Source organism: Taudactylus pleione, unplaced genomic scaffold (genome assembly GCF_031769625.1).
Source record: "Taudactylus pleione unplaced genomic scaffold, aTauple2 ptg000897l, whole genome shotgun sequence".
NCBI classification, from domain to species: Eukaryota; Metazoa; Chordata; class Amphibia; order Anura; family Myobatrachidae; genus Taudactylus; species Taudactylus pleione.
The window spans coordinates 2,302,792-2,325,291 of record NW_028285298.1 but is presented as its reverse complement, the minus strand read 5'-3'; the positions used below and the strand labels follow the sequence as shown (position 1 = coordinate 2,325,291).

General features: G+C 46.7%; 1 protein-coding gene across 1 annotated transcript; it reads right to left on the bottom strand.

Moving 5' to 3' along the window:
- MAN1B1 (mannosidase alpha class 1B member 1) lies at positions 1-19,285 on the bottom strand. Its single transcript, XM_088459137.1, has 13 exons — positions 19,031-19,285; positions 17,260-17,368; positions 15,345-15,481; positions 15,109-15,230; positions 10,450-10,559; positions 10,034-10,219; positions 6,478-6,626; positions 5,837-6,025; positions 5,563-5,753; positions 4,833-4,953; positions 3,041-3,238; positions 1,829-1,960; positions 1-1,017 (listed from the first exon to the last, which is right to left on the bottom strand). The coding sequence occupies exons 1-13, from the start codon at positions 19,142-19,144 to the stop codon at positions 817-819; spliced, it is 1,959 nt and encodes a 652-aa protein (XP_088315263.1). The 5' UTR covers positions 19,145-19,285; the 3' UTR covers positions 1-816.
- Between the last annotated feature and the right edge of the window lie 3,215 nt (positions 19,286-22,500).

The following is a 22,500-nucleotide window of genomic DNA, read 5'->3' as shown; positions in this document are numbered from 1 at the left end:
TCCTCTATTAGCCCCTACCCCTATGAGAGAGGGAATAGGGGGAGAAATAGGCAGACTGTGGACACTTTAAGGCCTGCAAGCAGCACAAACATCCAATTAAGGGCATTAAAAGGTTATAAAAAAATAATAATAATTAAAATGCCAGCAATAACTATAAACTTGAGAAAGTATGTAACGTATTTCTGAACAGAGTAAAATGAGCAGCGCGCCGCCTGGTTACGGATCTGCAGCTGAGCAGACCGATCATGGCTGCGTCTCTTGGTACGTCCTATTATGGAATGACTTGATTACTGTAATAAACTGAGAAACGGGAGGGATGAAGGCAGCGATATTTACACACTGAGCGGTGGGATATGTAGTCGTTGCAGCTATTCAGTCACAGTGTTCCCAAGTAAAACAAGTGGGACGGCTTTCTGGCCTGATAACGGTACAGTTCTGGTCTCCTCTGGGAAAACGTGTGTGTCGAAGGCTCAGATTAATCGGCTTCATTCCTGAGTTATAAAAGATCACATTACAAGGTTTCTGAAGTCCTTCCCCTTGGCCGTCGCTCTACTGGCCAGACATCTAGAAAGGTCGGGTCTTCTGGTCCTGAGATGGGTGTTTTTTGTGGGTTCTAGGCTCCTCTGTACCTGCCCTGCACCCGACTGTAGATCTAATGTTCTGCATGGTACAGGAGACATGAAAACCCTAGAAAGGAACAGCACAATGTATTTAAAGTACAGTAGTATTAACCGATGCAGACGTTCAATGGCCAGCAGGGGCGGGGAAGAGCCACTTGCACGATCGGATACCAAAAGATCTGGCAGCGATATCCCGCTAAGATGCCCAGATTGGAAGCGGATGGGCCTCTGTGTTGAAAACAAATTTGTCCAAGTTCAACAGATCTACGTCATCGGAAAACAGCAGGAACAGATACTTCAGCGTCTCCCCCAGGAAGAAGCTCTCCATCTTGTCCCGAGGCTCCGGGTTGCTTGCACTTTGCACATTGTTGATGGAGGTGTAGCCGCCGGTTGGGACCTGGTAAAACAGAATAAATATTAGAGGACACCACATCAAATATGGGAGTGATCAGACGGCAACTGAAGTGGACCAGTCATCAGGAAGGGGGTATATATTATCGGAAGGGATCGTTCTGGGCTAATGATGGCAGTGCCATCTACCCAGGCAAGATACCAACCTGTCACCTCTATTTACATCCTAAAAAGTAAAATGGTCACTTCAGCGCCAACCTCCCACATTCTTACTAGTTGGGGAGAGCATGGCGGCGGTGGCAGCGGTCGAGCAATAGCGCTGCCCACATACGCCATTTGGCATCACCTCCTAATTAAACAAGTGATGCCACAATGTCCACTTTGAACACGGAACGGTTATCATTCAACGCAGTGGCAGGAACCATCTATATGAAGCGCTATTGTACATCAAGCGTTACTGCAACTAGGAAGACGCAAACAAAAGTAACATAGGTTAGAACATAGAGCAGTGCTCAGGAACATTATGTAACCCAAAGCTATAAAGAAATAGCAAACATCTGCTTCTACAAATGGTTATTGATCCGTATTGTTCCAGGCTCCCGGGAGCAATCTCTCTGTGCTCTAATAAGTGCCGTAACCAACAGCAAACAGTTCGATATTGCCTTCATTAGTGCGACCAAGATGAGACAGCCAATAACTGTTCACACTACATCACTGGCACTTACACAGCGCTACTTAATAAGCCCCAACAACTACATTGAGCAGCTTGTGACGCAGCAATCATCTGACAGCGCATGAAGCACCGGGTTATTACAGAAGCCTCATGAGTGAATCCGCTCTCTTTGTGGATGGATTACCCGGGTGTACGTGTTGAAGCTCTGAAGTATCTCCCAGCCCCAGTCTTGGTACTTGGTGTCGCCGGTGAACCGATACAGATAAAACAGGCTTTCAACGGTCTCCGGGCGCAGGAGGTTGTGTCTGTCCGCGGTCTGCAAATTTCAAGTAAAAGACAAAACTTAGCAATTAAGGACATACAGGAAGACGACACAAAATGCTACACGGCACGGCTGCGCGTCATACGGAAAGCTAAAAGAAAAGACTGCGCATTATCCAGAACGCAAAACCGCAAGAATAAGAGCCACCTGGAACTCTACACAGCAAGACCGTGCGCCATCCGGTATGCTACACAGCAAGACCTGTGCGCCATCCGGTATGCTACACAGCAAGACCTGTGCGCCATCCGGTATGCTACACAGCAAGACCTGTGCGCCATCCGGTATGCTACACAGCAAGACCTGTGCGCCATCCGGTATGCTACACAGCAAGACCTGTGCGCCATCCGGTATGCTACACAGCAAGACCTGTGCGCCATCCGGTACGCTACAGGGAAAGACAGAGGGCCACCTGGCACAGTACACGGCAAGGCTGAGTGACATTTAGAGGAACGTGTATCTCCTGTTACAAGACACGGTAAACACAGACAGGTCAGAGTAACCTTCCTGCTCCAGACATATTATAGATAAAGAAGAAAATAACCAGTTACAACAATATGACACATTGTCCCAAATGTAATAACCTGCGAGTTTAAAAGGCAAAACTATCCTGGCATTGCATTAAAAAACAAACAAACCAAAAAAAAAAAAACTGCTGCTATAAATGTAGCGGGTTATACCCTTCAAGAAAATGCCCTTCCTTAAGGAATCCAGCTACTTACTCAATTCAAAAGGCTCTGAAAACTAACTAGGGACCTCTCCTGAACAGCAAGTGTAACATGCGGGATCATCGGGGAGAGGGTCTGACACAGGGGTAATGACAGCTAGGCATTTCTTCCTGTGTTTGAGATATGCCAGCTCCCCTACAGCTATACCACATCTGACCAGAAGAGGGCCCCCTCTGACAAGTACATATGGAACTCTGCTGATAGGACCATAGTCAGGGACCACACCAGACATTTGTCAGACAAGCGGACCGCTCAGAGCTGCACTTTAATTTATATAATAGCTGATCCAGCCAACAGTGACAGAATATACAGATCCAGTGGTCACCGACTACTGATGGCGGCTGCTTACCTTGACGTCGATGTCCTTGCTCCCCTTGCCAGCGTGCAGGGAGAAGTGAGAGATCTCCGGGCTCAGACCCGTCTCCATCTGCTTATACATCTGGTAACAAGTCTCCATCAGCGCTACTGCAATCTCCATGTGATCATTGGTTAGCCCATTGTGTGCCCCCAATGCCAGCGTACCCGGGAGGAAACACACCAGGTGATCCTGTGGGGCGCAGAGTGGGTATATAGATCAGAAGAGATTAGTGCTGCATAAATAGAGGACATTACAAAAACTAAATTATATTCATAAAACAGAGTTCGAGTAACCAAACAACCGTCCGCTCTGCGGTTTGGTGCCCAAAACAGTGGCGGAACTGCCCAGTATTAGGTAGATGGCCACAATAAGGGGCTGCTCAGTGTATGTCCTGTTTTAAGGAAATATAGTTTAGAAGCAGTCTACAATATACAGTGCATACGGAAAGTATTCACAACGCTTCACTTTTTCCACATTTTGTTATGTTACAGCCTTATTCCAAAATGGAATAAATTCATTTTTGTCCTCAAAATTCTACACACAATACCCCATAATGACCACGTGTAAAAAGTTGTTTGTTGTTTTTTTTTAGATTTTTGCAAATGTAATTTAAAAAGAAAAAAAAGAAAAAAAAAAAAACACCAAGAAATCACATGTACGCAAGTAGTCACAGCCTTTGCTCAATACTGTGTTGATGCACCTTTGGCAGCAATTACAGCCTAAAGTCTTTTTGAATATGATGCCACAAGCTTGGCACACCTATCTTTGGGCAGTTTCGCCCATTCCTCTTTGCAGCGCCTCGCAAGCTCCATCAGGTTGGATGGGAAGTGTCGGTGCACAGCCATGTTCAGATCTCTCCAGAGATGTTCAATCGCATTCAAGTCTGGGCTCTGGCTGGGCCACTCAGGGACATTCACAGAGTTGCCCTGAAGCCGCTCCTTTGACCAGCACGACCGATCTGCGCCAAGAGGCGTCTTATTTGCATCGCAGACGCAGCAAAACCCCAAAATGTATTACAGAAGCTGGGCTGTGACTAAGAGCACAGGAATTTGGAGTGAGAAAACACCGCGGCCGATGCATCGTGGCACTTTGTATACAGATTCAGACTCATTCGCGCATATTACAAATTTTGCACATCAAATTGATCAGTGCAATCTAGCAAAGTAGTTTTAACGCTGTTATCTATTGTATTATAGTGAACGATTATATCAGGTCCTCGCAGGGCACAAATTGCAAGCTAGGTACAAGCAGTGACTAAAGCAGTAGGCAGGTCTGGGAGGACCAGCTAGGTCATCACAGTAAGTCACAGAAGCAAAGGTCCCAATGTGTATACTGCCAGTGCTGGGGACTGTGACCATCTAAGGACTGAAGCAGCATTATGATAAGAATAGGAGGTTGGGCAGTCATAGAGGTTTGTTTGCGGATTACTAGAAAACCAGGTTCCTCGCTGTGGGAGCCTGATAGAAATGGTATAAATAGAGGCGGGCAGGGTGACCAGCGCACTCGAACAAGTGCCCATTTATAAAAAATGGTCTTAAAATATGTCAACCCTATTTGTACATCAATTTATTTTATTTATTTTAATTAAAACCTATAATTTTGTTAAAAAGACTGCAGTACCTTTGATCTTCCACAAGATGGTGGTAGAGCTTTACATTTAAATATTTCCTATTTAATCTGTTCCAACTCAAAGAACAAGTTATTTTAAGGAACAGGTTCACATTTAAAACAATGAAGATGTAATAAAGTAATTGACCAATTTTAAAAAAGCCGAAAAACTCACCATTTTGGGACTGAAATGACCATGAGATAGTTCCCCCACGAACGCCAGACTGCTTGGCTGCGATTTCCGCAGCAAGTTCTTCTTGACGCCTTCAATGGCCTGAATATAATCTTCTAAGAACCTGTGGAAACCAGAGACATAGCATTAGATGATAGTTTTGTCATAAAGCTGATGGACACATAAAAGGACCATGGTCTTCTGATATTGGTCACAAAAGAGTAAAAAGGGACCCTTACACTAGGCGGCCGTTTCACTGATCCCCTGATCGGACCGGAAACGCCAGTCGGAAATGGAGGCCATCAATGATCGCCGATCCGTCGGGGAATCTGAAATCCTTCATGTTAAAAAATCCCCAATTTGCTGATAACGATATTTTTATCATGATCAGCAAAATCAGGGAAATCCAACATGTCGGCATCGGTGAAATCAAACATCGGTGGATCGGGGAATTGCCCCAAACCATCGCTGATGTATGAGGGCCTTAAGTGAGCAGTCAGCAATCACAATAGATTACTAGTAGGTGAGGAGATGTGGATTTCCCTGATTTGCCGATCCCGACCCGAAGTTGATTGGGACACAATATGGGGAACTGCTTGAGGCACACACTGGGGCGTCCAGGGAGAGAGGAGGCCAGTGTCACAGGGATGGAAACATGGTGTAGTACTGGACTTGTTTTAGTTGAGTGCGCGGGGGGCTCTAGAACAGCATCTCATTGAACAAGAAAACTTACGAGATCTCTTTCTTTCCGCTCTGAATCCACTGCTTGAGCAAATACTCGTAGTAGCTGTCCGCTCGGGCACCCAGGGTGAAGACTCCAAGATGGCTGAACTGTCCACTGTTGGTGTTGATAAACATGGGCACCAGGCCGTCCCGTTTCCCAGAGAGGCCGTGGACGTGCTGCGTGACCTGATCCACCACTTGCTGAAGAAGAGAAGGGACATCAGACACCACTCTAACCCAGAGACCGGAAAGAACAGCAATGAGCAGGATGGGGGGGCGCCTACCTTAAACTGGTCATCTCCCGTCACCCGAGACAGCTCTCGGAACTCCAGCTGGACGCTGGTCACTTCAGCTACGGTGCTGTCAGATGTCCATCGCGGCGGGTGGGCGACGCCACTACCGATGTTTACGTCAGAGTAAGGCACCTTGGACGGTGTTTTAAAGGCTGGGAGCAGGCGAGTGCCAATGTCTTTCTGAGGATACAGGGGAAATGGTCTCTGAGGACAACGCTTTCAATACACAAGTACAATGTCTTAGCATTTGGTAAGAAAGGGTAAACTCATTTAGAAAAATACAGGTGGGGAGTGATTCTATATGGACATCTATTAAAAAAAACAAAAACATCCCACTGGTATCTGTTTTGCTTACTGCACCCAGAAGCTACCAATCATTTTTTATAGCACAGATTACAACATGAAAGCAAAGACGTGCGATTGGTTGCTGTAGACAAAACCCGCTTTGCTCCAGTTACCTGAGGAACAATATCCATCAAAGTCCAAAAACTCCCGACTCTCCCTGCAAAAACATCTCGCTGTACCTAAGGCTCCACATCCCTCTAGGCCTGAAGCAACGCTCGCCAGCGAGAAGAAATAATCACAGCGCGTTGCCCCCTAATACCGTGTATAAGCACTGGGGTGGAACGTACTGCTTTGTCGAGGAACAGGGGGTCCTGGGTCAGGTGGTAGGTGCTCAGCAGCCCGCCCAATATGCGGATGGTGCTTTCGAAGAGGTTGACATCGACGTTCTTGTCAAAGGTCAGCTTGGTGGCCACCCATTCCTTGGCTTCCTGAAACTCTGGGAGGTAGGAGACGGAGTTGTTAGACCATGACTCTTCCAGGTCTGTCGCACCTCACACTGTACGGTGCGAGATTTAATACAAACTTAGTAAGCTTTAAAGGGTGCATTAATGGTTTCAATCGCACAGCAATGGACAACCCAGTTCCTGCACTGATGTGGTGTTCTAGGAACCTCACGCTATGTAATAAATGCGCAAATTTACGACCATTATGGCTGGAAATCTCGCTTATTTTAGTTTGTGCGAGCAGAAACAAGCGAAATTCCCTGGCCGGGAATCCCGCAATGAATTAGAGGCAGAGGTTTCACTGGTGCCTCCAAGCTAGTGGAACCGGCACCTAAATATCTGATTTTAAACCTATAATGGAATTTGCTTTTTACAAAAGAGCTACTCACACACAGGTCTGACTAACAGCCAAACATCTGCAATGTTTGTTCTATCAGTCTTCACTCGGTTGCTGATACGATTTTATAATACACATGTTCAAAATAATCCTGTAAAGATCTGTATAAAGAGTTCTAATATCGGCGCTTGTAGATCAGTGTGTTCCGATAGTGCCTATAACGCCCCCTACTGTAAATTCTATGAACAGAGGGCCAGATTCAGACCCGCTCGCGAGCGGACGCTCGCAAGCGGGTCGATGTTGGCCGAATGCGCATGACGGAGGGAGCTCCGCCGTGCGCATGCGCGAGACCCGGCTCGGGGTCTCGCACCAAAGGGGGCGTGCTGTCGATGGTGAGTGACAGCATGCCCCCTTTGGTGGGCGTGCCGGGGGCGTGGCTGCCAGACGGAGGCGTTCCCATGTGAACGCCTACCATCTGGGTCCGGCCCCACTGACATCACTAGTGATGTCAGTGGGAGTGATTTTGGCTCTGATAGAGCCAAAATCACTCCAGGGCTTGCGGCAGCGAGACCCTACCGCAGGGTCTCGTCGCAAGCACGATGGTCGCGATGGTCTTGACCATCGCGACCATCATCATGGACGCTCGCATAAGCTGTGGGTGGTAACCCACAGCTATGCGAGCGTCCAAGAGGCCGCTCCATTTTTAGGGAGGAGGGCCCTGATTCAGAGCGAGCGCTCTGGTCAGAGCGCTCGGCTCTGAATGAGGTCCAGAAGTCACTGTCTGCAGCCTTGTACATTTATACGGTCAGATCTCCTCTGTGACTTCGAATATCCATTTAACGTAGAGTAAAGTGTGAATTATCCCATATATAAAACATACATTGCTATAGGATGGGGCTCATTATTTCTCTCACATATTTGAGGCTTTGTATAGACAGGGACAAAGAACATGATTCAGATATGGGGTCGCATTCAATTAGAGGCGAAAATGGGTGTCTTCGTCGTCGTTTGCGAATCGGCCGCGATCAGTCGGTATATCGGCCGCGATCAGCCGGTATATCGGCCGCGATCAGCCGATTTGCGGCCGACTTCGCCAACGAAAAACTACCGTTTTTCACCTATAAACTGAAGAAAAAAAAAACACTTTTCTCGAGCCTAAGGCAAGCGAAAAAATTAGCAAAATCCCCATTTTTGGGTAAAAATGTGGGGATTTCTTACAGAACCTTTGGGACAGCCCCCATAATGATACTTTAGCAATTTTTTGTTTTTGTAAGATGCGTACTTTTGCGAAAAACGTCCGCTGAAATTTTGGTCAAATTTTTTTTCGCGTGAAAAATGCGTTTAACGTATTCGATCTGGTATTTCGGAGGCCATAAGGATGCGCCAAGTGTTTTACACATCGCACTTGGCTGGCACAGGCGGTTTTTTAAAACCGCTAAAAAAAATAAAAAAAAAAAGCCACGTGCGATGTTTAAAACACTTGGTGCATCTTTATGTCCCTCCAAAATACCAGCCCCAATATGCTAAACGCATTTATTTTGGGGGGAAAAAATTTTTTTTCCGCCTAAGTACACAATTTACGGGGAAAAAAAAAATGAGCTAAAGTATCATTAGAGGAGCTGTCCAAAGAGTTCTGTAAGAAAACCCAACATTTTTACACAAAAATAGGGATTTTGCACATTATCCCCCTTTATTTAAAATGGAGACAAGTTTTCTCCATTTATACATGAAAAATCGGTGATAAATTATCGCGGGTGCGATATCGCCGCTAATTGAATGCGGCCCATGGACGGAATTGCAGAGCCGCATACAAGCGGCAAATATGCAAATGCTACATCTGAGATCTCAGCGTTGCGACCACCATCGCATCAACGGTCGCGATGGCTGCCCCTTTGGTCAGGTTGCGATGGCTGAAGCTTACCGCAGCCTGACCAAGTCCTGGCAGCTGGCGAGGCCAGGAAATCTGTGTCCACTGGTGCAGTTCTTGGCCTCGCGCACCCAGGGGGGTGACACACCGGTTCCTGGGGCCTCTGCCCAGGAACGCACCTGCTCCGCCCCTCAAACGCTGCAGCCCAATCAAATCAGGCTGCGGCTGGGAGGCACTGCGAGCGAACTGGCAGATAGAGGGCTGCGCATACATATCCTGCGCATGTGCAGTCCTCTAACAAGCGTTAAGCGTACATCTCTGCATCAGGCATATAATGCGTTATAGAGTATATAATAATCCAGCTGCTTGCAAGTGTTATTGACACAGGATTATAATAAATCTGTTACAACCTGGTGCAGCGCAGCCACTTGTCTTTCATTACAATCTTGTGAATGTCATGGTCAAAAGCGGCTACACGCCATTAGGTGACATCTATGGATGTGTAAAAGTTGCAGGAAGGTGCATGACTTCAATAAAACTTAGTATGTTCTGATAACCTATACAAGGCCTGGCCAACCCGTGGCACTCCACCTGTTGTGAAACTACACATTCCAGCATGCCCTGCCACAGTTTTAGCATTCCCTATTAGCAAAACTTTTGCAGGGCATGCTGGGACATGTAGTTTCACAACAGCTGGAGAGCCACAGGTTGGCCAGGCCTGGACCTATTCCTACTGGGCATCTTTGTAAACTGAAATAAAAAACACTTCGGCCTCTCATTCTGAGATGAGAGCAAAGCAAAAGAAACAGGTAACCTTACACCTGTACAAAGCACGCTGCACTGTAAGGGGTGTGAATAAAGTTATTGTGTTTGCATGCAGGGTAAATACTGGCTGCTGCTGCATGTAGCCTACAAACACTGGACAGCTTTATTCGTACAATGCAATTTACATTTCTGTTTGGACACGCCCCCCTCCCAGATCTAAACCTCTCTGCACATTGTACATCTGCCCCCCCTGCAGTGCAGCATGGTGTTACCAAGGTGCACAGTTACTGGCTCTTTTCTTTTGCTGAACTCCCAGCACAGAACTAGGTTCTTTATCATTATCAGTTCCCACAAGTAAGTAGACACCGCAGATCCCCAGTGATATCACAGCAGGCTCATCCCCTCCAGAGAGATAAGAGACAGAAAATCACCCTCTTTCAGTCCCATGATCCACATGGTGTCCAGGGCGTCTATGAGAGTAAGACCGAGGCCAAACCACTCGCCGTACGACTTGGAGATCGGCTTCAGCTCATCGTAACCCCAGGCAAACCGCTTGTAACCGTTCCACGCGTGTAGGAAGGCCTCCTTCACCGCCTCCTGCCGCTCCGTGATGGGGACTAGAGGGCGAGGAGAGACAGTGCACACGGGGGTGAGTGAGAAGGGAGCAGTACAGCAAACACGTTACACAGCGGCCAGAGGACTAATCAGCAGACAGCATAAGGCCCTTATCACAGAGAGGCGTCTAACGATAGGAGAGTATAATCATTTCATGGAAAGAACCCGCTTACACTATGATGGTCACAATAAAGAAGCTATTAATGGAGAGGAATGAAAACGTCCCCAATACCTGGGTCTTTCTGCTCTGCGACCTCTTGTGGGGGAGCTTTGGAGGGTTCCTGGACTCTGCCTGGAGACGGTGCCGAGGTCTGGACAGGTTCTATCACTGCTCCTCTCCAGCTGTATACATACACATACATGAGTGGGATCGTGTTACAGTACCAAAGCCAAAAATATCAAGGGTACGTACAGGTCCTATCACCGATCTTCTCCAGCTAGGCTACACTACTCATCAGTGATGCTATATCACAGTGACAGCACCGATATCGGGTCTGGATGGGTTCTATTAGGTTACTCTTCTCCAGCTGTGCACAAAGGCAGTCATAAAGAAAGACGCAGCATCACAGTCTATAGTACCGTGGTCTGATCACCACTCTACAGCTGTACATACACAACCAAATGCGTCTACACAGTCCATAGTACTGAGGTCTACACAGGTTCTACCAATCTCGTATCAATCTATATACACACACAATCCCACAGCAAGATGCAGCATCACAGTGGCACAGTCCATAGTACTGGGGCCTGGGCAGGATCAGTCACTGCTCTCATCCAGCTATACACACACATACAGCATCACAGTCCATAGTACGGAGGTCTGGGCAGGATCAGTCACTGCTCTCCTCCAGCTATACACACACATACAGCATCACAGTGGCACAGTCCATAGTACGGAGGTCTGGGCAGGATCAGTCACTGCTCTCCTCCAGCTATACACACACATACAGCATCACAGTCCATAGTACGGAGGTCTGGGCAGGATCAGTCACTGCTCTCCTCCAGCTATACACACATACAGCATCACAGTGGCACAGTCCATAGTACTGAGGTCTACACAGGTTCTACCAATCTCGTAGCAATCTATATAAACACACAATCCCACAGCAAGATGCAGCATCACAGTGGCACAGTCCATAGTACAGAGGTCTGGGCAGGATCAGTCACTGCTCTCCTCCAGCTATACACACACATACAGCAAGATGCAGTATCAAAGTGGCACAGTCCATAGTACGGAGGTCTGGCAGGATCAGTCACTGCTCTCCTCCAGCTATACACAAACATACAGCATCACAGTGGCACAGTCCATAGTACGGAGGTCTGGCAGGATCAGTCACTGCTCTCCTCCAGCTATACACAAACATACAGCATTACAGTGGCACAGTCCATAGTACAGAGGTTTGGCCAGGTTCAGTCACTGCTCTCCTCCAGCTATACACACACATACAGCATCATAGTGGCACAGTCCATACGGCCTAATTCACAGATTTACATTAATGGCTCCGCCGCTGTGTCTGTGTACATAGCGGTAAAAGAGACACCCACTGCCGGCTTCTGTGATCCTCAGGGTTACTCAGAATGTCCAGCAAAGGCACACAGCCGGGCCAGTGAATTTGTATCCAAAGACGCAGCCACTCGCTTTGGCACGCCCAGAGAATGGGGCAAAGACACCCCTGTTTTCTGAAACGCTCCGAGTCTCCGCCCCCAATAGTCAGCCGCATGTCAATCACACTGTGGCATTTGGGGCACTGCGCCCACTGTCACAGGACCAATATGCACATGTGCAGTGCGGCTCCTGCACATCCTAAGCGTAAAATCTGATCAAAGACTTTCTGTTAAGAGTAGAATAGTAAGAGGAATGTAAATATGTAAGAAATGCATTAGCGTGACCTTGGATCTCAAGCGACCATACAGTCAGGTGCATAAATATTGGGACATTGACAGAATTCTCATATTTTGGCCTCTATTCACCACCACAATGGCTTTGAAATGAAACAAACAAGATGTGATTTAACTGCAGACTTTCAGATTTAATTTGAGGGTAATTACATCCAAATCAGGTGAACGGTGTAGGAATTACAACAGTTTCTATATGTGCCTCCCACTTTTTAAGGGGCCAAACGTAATGGCACTATCAACTCAAAAGCTATTTCAATGACAGGTGTGGGCTATTCCCTCATTATTTCATTATCAATTAAGCAGGTAAAAGGTCTGGAGTTGATTCTAGGTGTGACATTTGCATTTGGAATCAGTTGCTGTCAACTCTCAATATGAGATCCAAAGAGCTGTCACTATCAGTGAAGCAAGCCATCATTAGGCTGAAAAATCAAAACAAACCCATCAGAGAGATAGCAAAAACATTAGGTGTGGCCAAATCAACTGTTTGGAACATTCTTAAAAAGAAAGAACGCACCGGAGAGCTCAGCAACACCAAAAGACCCAGAAGACCACGGAAAACAACTGTGGTGGATGACAGAAGAATTATTTCCCTGGTGAAGGAAAACCCCTTCACAACAGTTGGCCAAATCAAGAACACTCTCCAGGAGGTAGGTGTATATGTGTCAAAGTCAACAATCAAGAGAAGACTTCACAAGAGTCTATATAGAGGGTTCACCACAAGATGCAAACCATTGGTGAGCCTCAAACACAGGAAGACCAGATTAGAGTTTGCCAAACAACATCTAAAAAAGCCATTACAGTTCTGGAACAACATCCTATGGACAGATGAGACAAAGATCAACTTGTACCAGAGTGATGGGAAGAGAAGAGTATGGAGAAGGAAAGGAACTGCTCATGATCCAAAACATACCACCTCATCAGTGAAGCATGGTGGTGGTAGTGTCATGGCGTGGGCATGTATGGCTGCCAATGGAACTGGTTCCCTTGCATTTATTGATTATGTGACTGCTGGCAAAAGCAGCAGAATGAATTCTGAAGTGCTTCGGGCAATATTATATGCTCATATTCAGTCAAATGCTTCAGAACTCATTGGACGGCGCTTCACAGTGCAGCTGGACAATGACCCGAAGCATACTGCAAAAGCAACCAAAGAATTTTTTAAGGCTAAAAAGTGGAATGTTATGCAATGGCCAAGTCAATCCCCTGACCTGAATCCGATTGAGCATGCATTTCACTTGATGAGAACAAAACTGAAGGGAAAATGCCCCAAGAACAAGCAGGAACTAAAGACATTTGCAGTAGAGGCCTGGCAGAGCATCACCAGGGATGAAACCCAGCATCTGGGGATGTCTATGCGTTCCAGACTTCAGGCTGTAATTGCCTGCAAAGGATTTGCAACAAAGTATTAAAAAGTGAAAGTTAGATTTAGGATTGTTTAGTTTGTCCCATTACTTTTGGCCCCTTAAAAAGTGGGAGGCACATATAGAAACCGTTGTAATTCCTACACCGTTCACCTGATTTGGCTGTAATTACCCTCAAATTAAATCTGAAAGTCTGCAGTTAAAGCACATCTTGTTTGTTTCATTTCAAAGCCATTGTGGTGGTGAATAGAGGCCAAAATATGAGAATTCTGTCAATGTCCCAATATTTATGCACCTGACTGTATGTATGTTGTATGTTACAAGCAGAAAACAGACCCATAGTTCTCTACGTATTCGGCTTTTTTTTTTTTTAAATGCCGCCTCTTTGTATTGGCCGTGCTGATATTAACATGTGCTGCACACAAGTCTTTCTACAAACTAAGCTAAAGATTAAAAATGATAAATGCAAGTCAGTATTTCTTTGAATAGTTATTGAGCCTTTGCTTTGCAAACTCGGGGATAGACATCATGAAATAGCAAGGGAACTCAATATACCAGATTGCTCTCTGATGAAGTCATCTGTACTTTGCTTTAAAAAAAAAAAAATAATAATAATCTGATCATTCAGCCCACTAAAAGGGCCCACAGGTACTCTGGACTCCAATTTAGAGGCCCATCAGGTGCCATCCTCAGTTTTTGTTTTTTTACAGTGCTGACGGAACTCAAAAAGGACATTGAAAAGCCGCTTACATCACGTGTCATGTGACTGCAATTGCCATGAAAGTCACATGATATTGTGCAATACTATATAGCAGCCTGAAGAAACACACCATGCAAATGGTCAAAATCATGACGTCAGCATCCCGACAGGGTTAGGATACCAACACCTGTCAGTAGGTATCATAAACCTCCCTCCCTGCAGCGTAAACCTAACCCTCCCTCCCCGCAGCCTGAACCTAACCCCCCTTACCTCGCCCTAACCCCCCACAGCCTAACCCTTCCCATAACCCCACTACTTACCTTTGGGATGCCGGCGGTCGTGATATCAGTACCGTGAATTCTGACAGGTGTCGGAATTATGGCGCCAGTATTCTAATCGCCGGCATCCCATGTGCCAGGATTATAACCGCATCCCATTAATAATGTTTAAAGATGTTAAAGAACAGACAAAATTGATTGCCGATTTAACATAAAAAATATTCACACTTTTTTTTTTTTTTTTTTTCAGGAATAAAAATTTATAAAGAGATCAATCTTCACTAATACCCTTTAAAATTTTCAGCACAATTTAATTAAATAATAATTGGATGAAACACAAACATCCTTTTAATTTTCAATGAATGTTAATTGTTCTGAAAGGAAAAGGATTGTCCAGAACCCATTATACCAGCTGCTCTAACGGCTCATTTACAGCCAACATCAAGCTGGGCTTATTTAGTATAAGAGCACAATAACCAATCAGGCACTTCCTTTCATAAATTAAACTTTCATGAGAGATTGCAGCACATCGTCACCGACCTTTTTCCACATCGTGGCATTCTGCAGTGCCAAGGCTATTACATAACACCTGCCAGGAATCCACGTGTTACGAATTCCAGGTTGCCCCCCGGGCTTCCGATCACAGCACCCACCTAATGACGGGTTGATTGTTCTCCACCTCCTCCGGTCTCAGCTCATTGTCTTCTATTTTTGGGATCTTGGTGGCCGGCGGGTGTAAATTTGGGGGCCCACGTTTGTTTGGTCTCCTGGATTTCTAGATGATAAAACAAAGTTAGAACATTTTGATGTAGTTTAGGACAGCTCCATTTAAAAAAAAATAAAAAAATTAAAATACTGTAAACCCCCCACCCCGGATATAGCCCGGTACCTGCGGCGTCGGCGGCTTCGGTAGTTTGGGATCTGCATCTTGTGCTGGTTTGGGAGGCGGTAACAGGACTGGATGAGCTGGATTAACTCCGGGCAAGTCTTGGCCCTCGTAATTCCCTTCCGTCTGGCTTGTTAAATCTAGACAAACATACACAACTAAGCAATTAGCGGGATCGGGGGATGGAATCCTGGCACCTCCCAAAGTACATTTCTTGATTGACTGGCGCTATATCTTATTAGTTACCGTCATGTGATATCGCACAGATAGAATATTAAACAGAACTTGGTACTCGTCTATTTAAACTTCATGCTAGCCATACACGGAGATATAACTCACCGTCGGACAGGCAGACCGATTATCCGATAAAGCTATATACTGTCAGATAATCTGTCTGCCTGGTGGTGATTATATCCGCTCTCAGCTCCAAGAAGCACTTATCGTATTTGTTAGGCATGCCCGACTAAGCGATAATTGCTGCTCGGTCACAGCAATACGCTGCAATTATCAGCCTGATCAGCCGATAATTGCACCGTGTATGGCCGCCCTAACTGTTAATAACAGTAGCATTCAATGGGCGGAATACAATTGTTTTTGCGGCCCGCATCTCCCGTCTAAAGTGATAGATCGCGGGCCGCTATGCAATTGTTCCAAATTTTCGTGCTGATCGCGCCCAAAGTGGTTGGGTTTAGCCGCGTAAAGCAGCTGAACCCGACCAAAGTGCTGGGCGTGATCGTGAAAAGTGATGTTTGGGCGCCCAAACATGTCACTTTTCGCACATTTCAGCTCTCATCCCCCAGGGGCTGCGAGCTGAAATGTAGCACTGGCAGCTGATCGTGCCCGACAGGAGCAAGAATTGAATAGCTTGGGCGCGATGGGGGCAGGAATCAATTGAATTCCGCCCAATGACCCAGATTCCAGGGAGGACGGATTGAAAGAATCAGTTCCAGTGAGTGGTAACAGACTGGAGACAGGGATAGAGCAGGAGGGCCCTGCTCATTACAGCTTACAGCCTATGCGGAGAATTCAACGGTTTTCTGTGCCACGATAATCAATGAGCTCGCGACGTAGCGGTTCAATTGTTCTGGGAGTCCATTAGTTATCGCACATGTCGCGCCCCAAATAGACTGGGTTTAGCAGCGTAAAACGGCTACACTCGACTAAGGTCCTCCCGCGGCATTCGCACCCGAACAATAGAACTGCTCCGTCGGGCGCCCACTAATTAGCGTGTCGCATAAAACAATTGGATTCCTCCCTATGAGATCTGGGGGTGTAAAACGGAAGCGAACTGGGAAAAGGTGGGAAGAGGGTGCGAGTTTGAGTTAAGAATGTGAGGAGGGCTTTTGGGCTTTAATTAGTACATACTATACCCTTGGTGGCTAACCTTGACACTCCAGATGTTGTGGAACTACACATCCCAGCATGCACTGCTACCATTTTGCTATTAGGGCATGCTAAAACTGTGGCAAGGCATGCTGGGATATGTAGTTCCACAACATCTGGAGTGTCAAGGTTAGCCACCACTGTACTATACACTGCATCAGTAGGGTGTCAATTCCTGCAATACAGCATGAACCCAACAGCTGCTTGTAATCCAAATACAGTCACAGCCAAAAATAGCGGAAAACTGTGGCCGTAACATAAGTGAATTATAGAATTCTAAATTAAACTATAACTAACTATAGAATTCTAAATTAACTGCCCCCCTCCCCCTGTCCATAATACAATGAACTGGATTAATTTGCAGTAAGAAAGACAGTGGAACAAAGTTTTGGATCTCAATAATGTATTTCCTGTGCCTCAGCCTAATGAATCTTGTAGAACGTGTCCGGCAGTGGACTATTGATTGCGTTATACGTGTACCTAATGAAAGCTGCAATCAAAACGAAGGGAAGAATATATAAAATGAGTTACGCACTTTTCCAATGCTCGCCCAGGTTGGAGAAAGAGACCACCCCGCAGACAGTGAGCACAGCACACAGGAACAGGATGAGGCTACGTTGCAGCCGGGACAGCTGTTTCCATTTCTAGGAGATAATACAGGAAATAAAAGTTTGACACATGGGTCACAGAAAGGGGGAGAAGCCTCAACGGTCGTACAGTACACACAATCCATACTGGGGTGGAGACAGTGGACCAGAGTAACGACGTGGCCCTATAAGAAAATACTGACTATTATACATCAGCTGTCAGCTCTAATTTGCAAGAAATGTATTATACATATTAAAGAACGTAGCTCTAGTCCGCTGATAAATCAGCAGGATTTTGCATTGGAGCGTGTTAAAGCTTGGTGCATACAGAATTACATTGATATGTCTTTCACCTGCAATACACAAGGGGGCATTCTCATATTACCTGTGCCACAACCCACGGCCGGGCATAGTCCATCTCTGGCCGTCAGACAGCTCAGTGATTGTCTCAGTCTTTGTGTCTGGCTCCATCTGAGCCCTATGAATTAAACATACACAATGCAGCTCCCTACCAACTGGGAACCCCTGCACTAACAATTATACACTATGTCCCCCCCCCCCATTGCAAATACCCAGCCTGTGTGTACTGGAGAGATAAATGACACCTCAGATCCTCATGTACACGTGTTACAATAGGTCTGTGCACCGCGACCTGTGAGCAACATATGGAATAATTCCCCCAAGGCCAGGACAGCAGTAAGACGTTACAGGGCGCTCACATTCCACAGCTACCAACACTGGGTCACTGGTCTGAGAGACAGGGGTAACTCGCACAACCTGGGGGCCCACCAGTGTGCATCATTACCCAGGGCCAGTCTGAAGGGTGGTCTAGAACAAGCGTAATTATCTCTCTGGCATCTCCCTCTGTTATTAACTCCTTGCATTATGAGGGTGGGATCTAAGACAGGTTATTAACACCACATCCTGAGGGAGTGGGGGGCACAAGTTACATTTAACTCTGCTTTTACAGGGGTGTTCTAAGACAGGTGATATTATGCATTCGTGGGGTGGGGGGGTCTAAGACAGAGGGAGTTAACTTTTTGGACAGGAGTTATTAAATCTTCGCATCCTGGGGGGTGGGGGGCTATTAACACATTGCATTCTGAGGGAGGACCTAAGACAGGTGTTATTAACTCTTGCATTCTGAGAAGGGGGGGGGAATCAGACAGATGGTAACTCTTTGCATTCTGAGGCAGGGGGTCTAGGCTACATGCTATGTGCTGCATTCTGAGATTATCTTCCAGGTTATCATTATGCAACTTCAGGCTAATGGCTGTTATTAACTCCATGCATTATAGGGGTGGGATCTGACAGGTTATTAACTCCACACCCTGCAGGACTGGGAGGGGGTGACCTGTCTAGTACAGGTGCTATTAACTCTTTGCATTCTTAGGGGGGGATCAAACAGGTACTATTAACTCTTTGCATTCTGAGGGGGGGGGGATCAAACAGGTGCTCTTAACTCTTTGCATTCTGAGGGGGGGATCAAACAGGTGCTCTTAACTATTGCATTCTGAGGGGGGGGGGATCAAACAGGTGCTCTTAACTCTTTTCATTTTCAGGTAAGGGAGGGAAGGTGCTATTAACTGCATGCAGCCTAGAGATCCACAGGGAGGAGGGGGCTCGGCTGTCTCTCAATACCTAATGCCAGTCTGTGGGCACCTCTGCCAGTCTGCTGCTCCCCAGTGCAGGAACAGGTAGGCTGCCCGTGGGTCTTACCCGCCAGCACGACCTCCTCCTCCAGCTCTTGCTGTTGTTGTAGCCGCCCCCTCCTCCCCCGTCCGGCTGGATGAGGGTGACGGACATGAAGTCCCGGCGCTGTGGGTTGTACATGGCCGCAGCAGCGGTCTATCCAGTAGTCCCCATGCCCGGCCAGGCCTCCCTGGGAAAGGAGGAGCGATGGGAGGGCGGAGCGGCAAGTGCAGGCCAAGGCTGCGACCCAGCTCTCCCTGTAAACAAGCGGCCGGCGGCCATGCGAGGACACTGCGCCTGCGCCCGGGGCTCCGGCCTATAGCTGCGATCCCCGCGGCGCCATCTTTGATGAGGGCACATTCCCATAACGGTGCCTGTAATTGTTATCATTCACTCATAGTATGTTCAGTGGTTACAATAAGAGTGACACAGCTGCAAGAGATATGTCTCTGGTAATCATTATTGTATGTATACAGTCCCTGGTTATAATAATGATCTGTTCCCCAGTAATGTTATTGTGTGTCTAGGTTGTTGCTGCATTTTATTCATACCTGACACTTGGGTGGAGATAATGTACCTGAGCTGACTAGTGACATCGCCCTGTGTGACAATACTGTAACATAAATTATTAAACATCTGCCATTAGCCCTAAATATACATAACTAATAAGCAAAATTACTAAATATTCTTCTTTCTTTTTAAGGCGCCACAAAATTTCCAAAGCGCCGTAAAGGGTATATATACACACAGTAATATATGTATATACTGTCATTTTTAAGGATTTCAAATGGACAGGCTTCGCATTATAAAACATGTATATCATATAAATCACAGGTAGTTTTTTTTTATGCAAACAAGAATCACTTGTATGAAAAGTATATCATACATATGAAAAGACTTCACACTTCTTTGGTTTCTTTCAGCAAGTTAACATTTCAAGCTCTAGTCTTGCAGAATCATATTGGTAGCACGCCCAAGTTCTGGCCCCTAAAAACACTCTTTCAATGTCACCTGTACCAGCCCCTGCTTATATCATCAGAACCAAATATGACATCTGAGGAGTTCTGGTGGGGGGCAGCACATAACCTCTTTTCCACCAAAAACCAGAGCAGTGGTGTATCTAGGGATCCGAGCACCCCTGGCAAGGAAAAGGACTGGCACCCCCCTACCCCCATAATTTCAGGAAGTGCCCCCAAGTAGTAGTCCTCCTATGCAGTGCCCACAGTAATCCACCCTATGCATTGCCCCAAGTAGTAGTCCCCCCTATACAGTGCCCCCAGTAGTAGTGCCCTAGTAGTAGCCCCCCTATACAGTGCCCCCAGTAGCAGCAACAATCCATAAAGTGCCCCCAGTAGCAGCCACCCCCTATTCAGTGCCCTCTAGTAGCCACACTCGCCCCCCCTCCCCCTGTGCTGTGTCAGACAAAAAAAAACACAAAGGAAAAAAAAGCAACTTACCTGATCCCCGCTCCTGCCGACGACCGCCGCTGTCCCCTCCTCCAGGCCCACTCTCGCACTGCACTATGGGATGGGAGAGATGTCATGACGTCTCTCCCATTACCTGCTGCGGGGGGAGCTGGAAGACGGAGCTCATGAGTTAGCTCCAGCTGGCTCCCTCCAATGACGCAGCAGCCAATGAGAGTCTGTCTGACTCTCATTGGCTGGCTGCTATAACAAACACACAGCCGCTGGCGCTGTCTGTTTGTTACTGTGTAGGGCAGACCGCTCTCACTGCAGTCTGCCCTACACTTGTGGGGCTCGGGGGACTAGCGGGGCTAGTTCAAGCCCCTGGGGTAGTCCACCCATTGGCTGCTGGTGGCACTGCCAGATGATGCCCCCCCTTTGGCCAGCACCCCTGGCGAGTGCCATCCTGGCCAATGGGTAGATACGCCCCTGAACCCGAGTCCAACCTGGATTTTCAGACATGGTTCAAACCCAGGTCAGACACCATTTACACAGCACCATGGATCTGGGTTATTCTCAGGTCAGCCCCGTTCACACTCAACCTGGATCTGCCCTGCTAAACTTGTGAGGTCATAAAAAGTGGGAGGTGACTGCTCCACAACCACCAATGAGCTCATTTGAGGCATGACCCAGGTCGGATAACCCGGGTTGCGCCGTTTACAGTGCACCAATACCCAGGTCCATCCTGGGTCCGACCCTGGTAGCTACCTGGGATGGATTGCCGGGTCACATGACCCGGGTTATTTTTCACAAACCCTTTTACACTGAGCTGCGACCCAGGTAGACCCAGCAATAACCCGGCTTATTGCAGCAGTGTAAAAGGGGTATTAATCTCCCCATTGCTTTGCATCGCTGTGCAGAAGAATCACAATAACGCAATTCACCGGTAACTGAGTCATCAAGCCCCCTGGGGAAGTGGACGGATCCAGGAGGTGGGACAGTAGGCAACTATGCTTCAAGATTTCATGGTTTGCAGACAACTGTCTTTAACTCAACCAAGAATCGCCCTACCTATTCCGTACAGAAATATGCAACGTTACTATAAGATCTCAGGTTACAAAATTAATTACTCAATGTCAGCTGCTACATGTGTCCCCTCGGGATAGAGAGTGCCTCAAATCAAACAAGCTGCAACTTTAAATTATTGTGAGCAAAGATCAATTACTGGGAGGGTGGGGGCTTTTAGAGGATCTGCTCCATCAACAAATCTCCCCCCTACCCATCCACTCCCTCACCACTTCTTACGAGACTTGATGTTGAACTGGTGTCTGGAAACTCTTAGGAGTCTATCTATCAAGCAGTGAAAAGTGTGGAGAAGTCCCAGTGGAGAAGTTGCCCCTAGCAACCAATCAGCATTGAAGTAGCATTTATCAAGTACAGCCTATAAAATAATAGGAGCTGATCGGTTGCTATGGGCAACTTCTCCACTGGTGCACTTCTCCATACTTTTCACGTAACGTATCCATCAGCAAATCATGGCCCCACTACTCGATTACAAAGTCCCCAATGTTGGGAGGTATGCACACATGGGGGTAAATATACTAAAGTGAGAGTTTTTAGAAGCGAGTTTTAAAAGTGATGTTGCCCATAGCAACCAATCAGATTCTAGCCATTATCTTCTAGGAGGTGCTAGTTAAATGTTCAGTAGAATCTGATTGGTTGCTATGGGCCACATCTCTTCTAAATCCTCTCACTTTAGTAAATTTACCTCATGGAGTGAAGCAGCAGTCAGCCTAAACCATTTTCCACTTTAGCCCAATGAAATGTCCCTGTTTCCATAAACACAAAACAAGTTTATGTGCAAAATATTTCCATTGTCCTCTATCAAACATTCTCATGATAGAGGTGGGTCAGAAGCTTGAACGTCAAATTAACCATTTTGCCGCTCATAGTGAACTGAGCCGTTTACTACATATAAAGGTGCGTACACACGTAACGATTTTTTGAGCGATTTAACTAAAACGACGTCGTTATCGTTCAATCGTTGAAAAAATCATTCAGTTTCTGAGAACGATTATTGTTCATGCACGTTCC

What these genes read in the sequence shown, in the direction of transcription:
- MAN1B1 (XM_088459137.1), bottom strand. Translation starts at nt 19,144, where the DNA reads ATGTACAACCCACAGCGCCGGGACTTCATGTCCGTCACCCTCATCCAG. An exon ending in CGCAGAGCAGAAAGACCCAG is followed by an intron (nt 10,220 to 10,449) that starts GTATTGGGGACG and finishes CTCGCCCTCTAG; the next exon opens with TCCCCATCACGGAGCGGCAG. An exon ending in GCAAGGACATCGACGTCAAG is followed by an intron (nt 1,961 to 3,040) that starts GTAAGCAGCCGC and finishes TGAAATTTGCAG; the next exon opens with ACCGCGGACAGACACAACCT.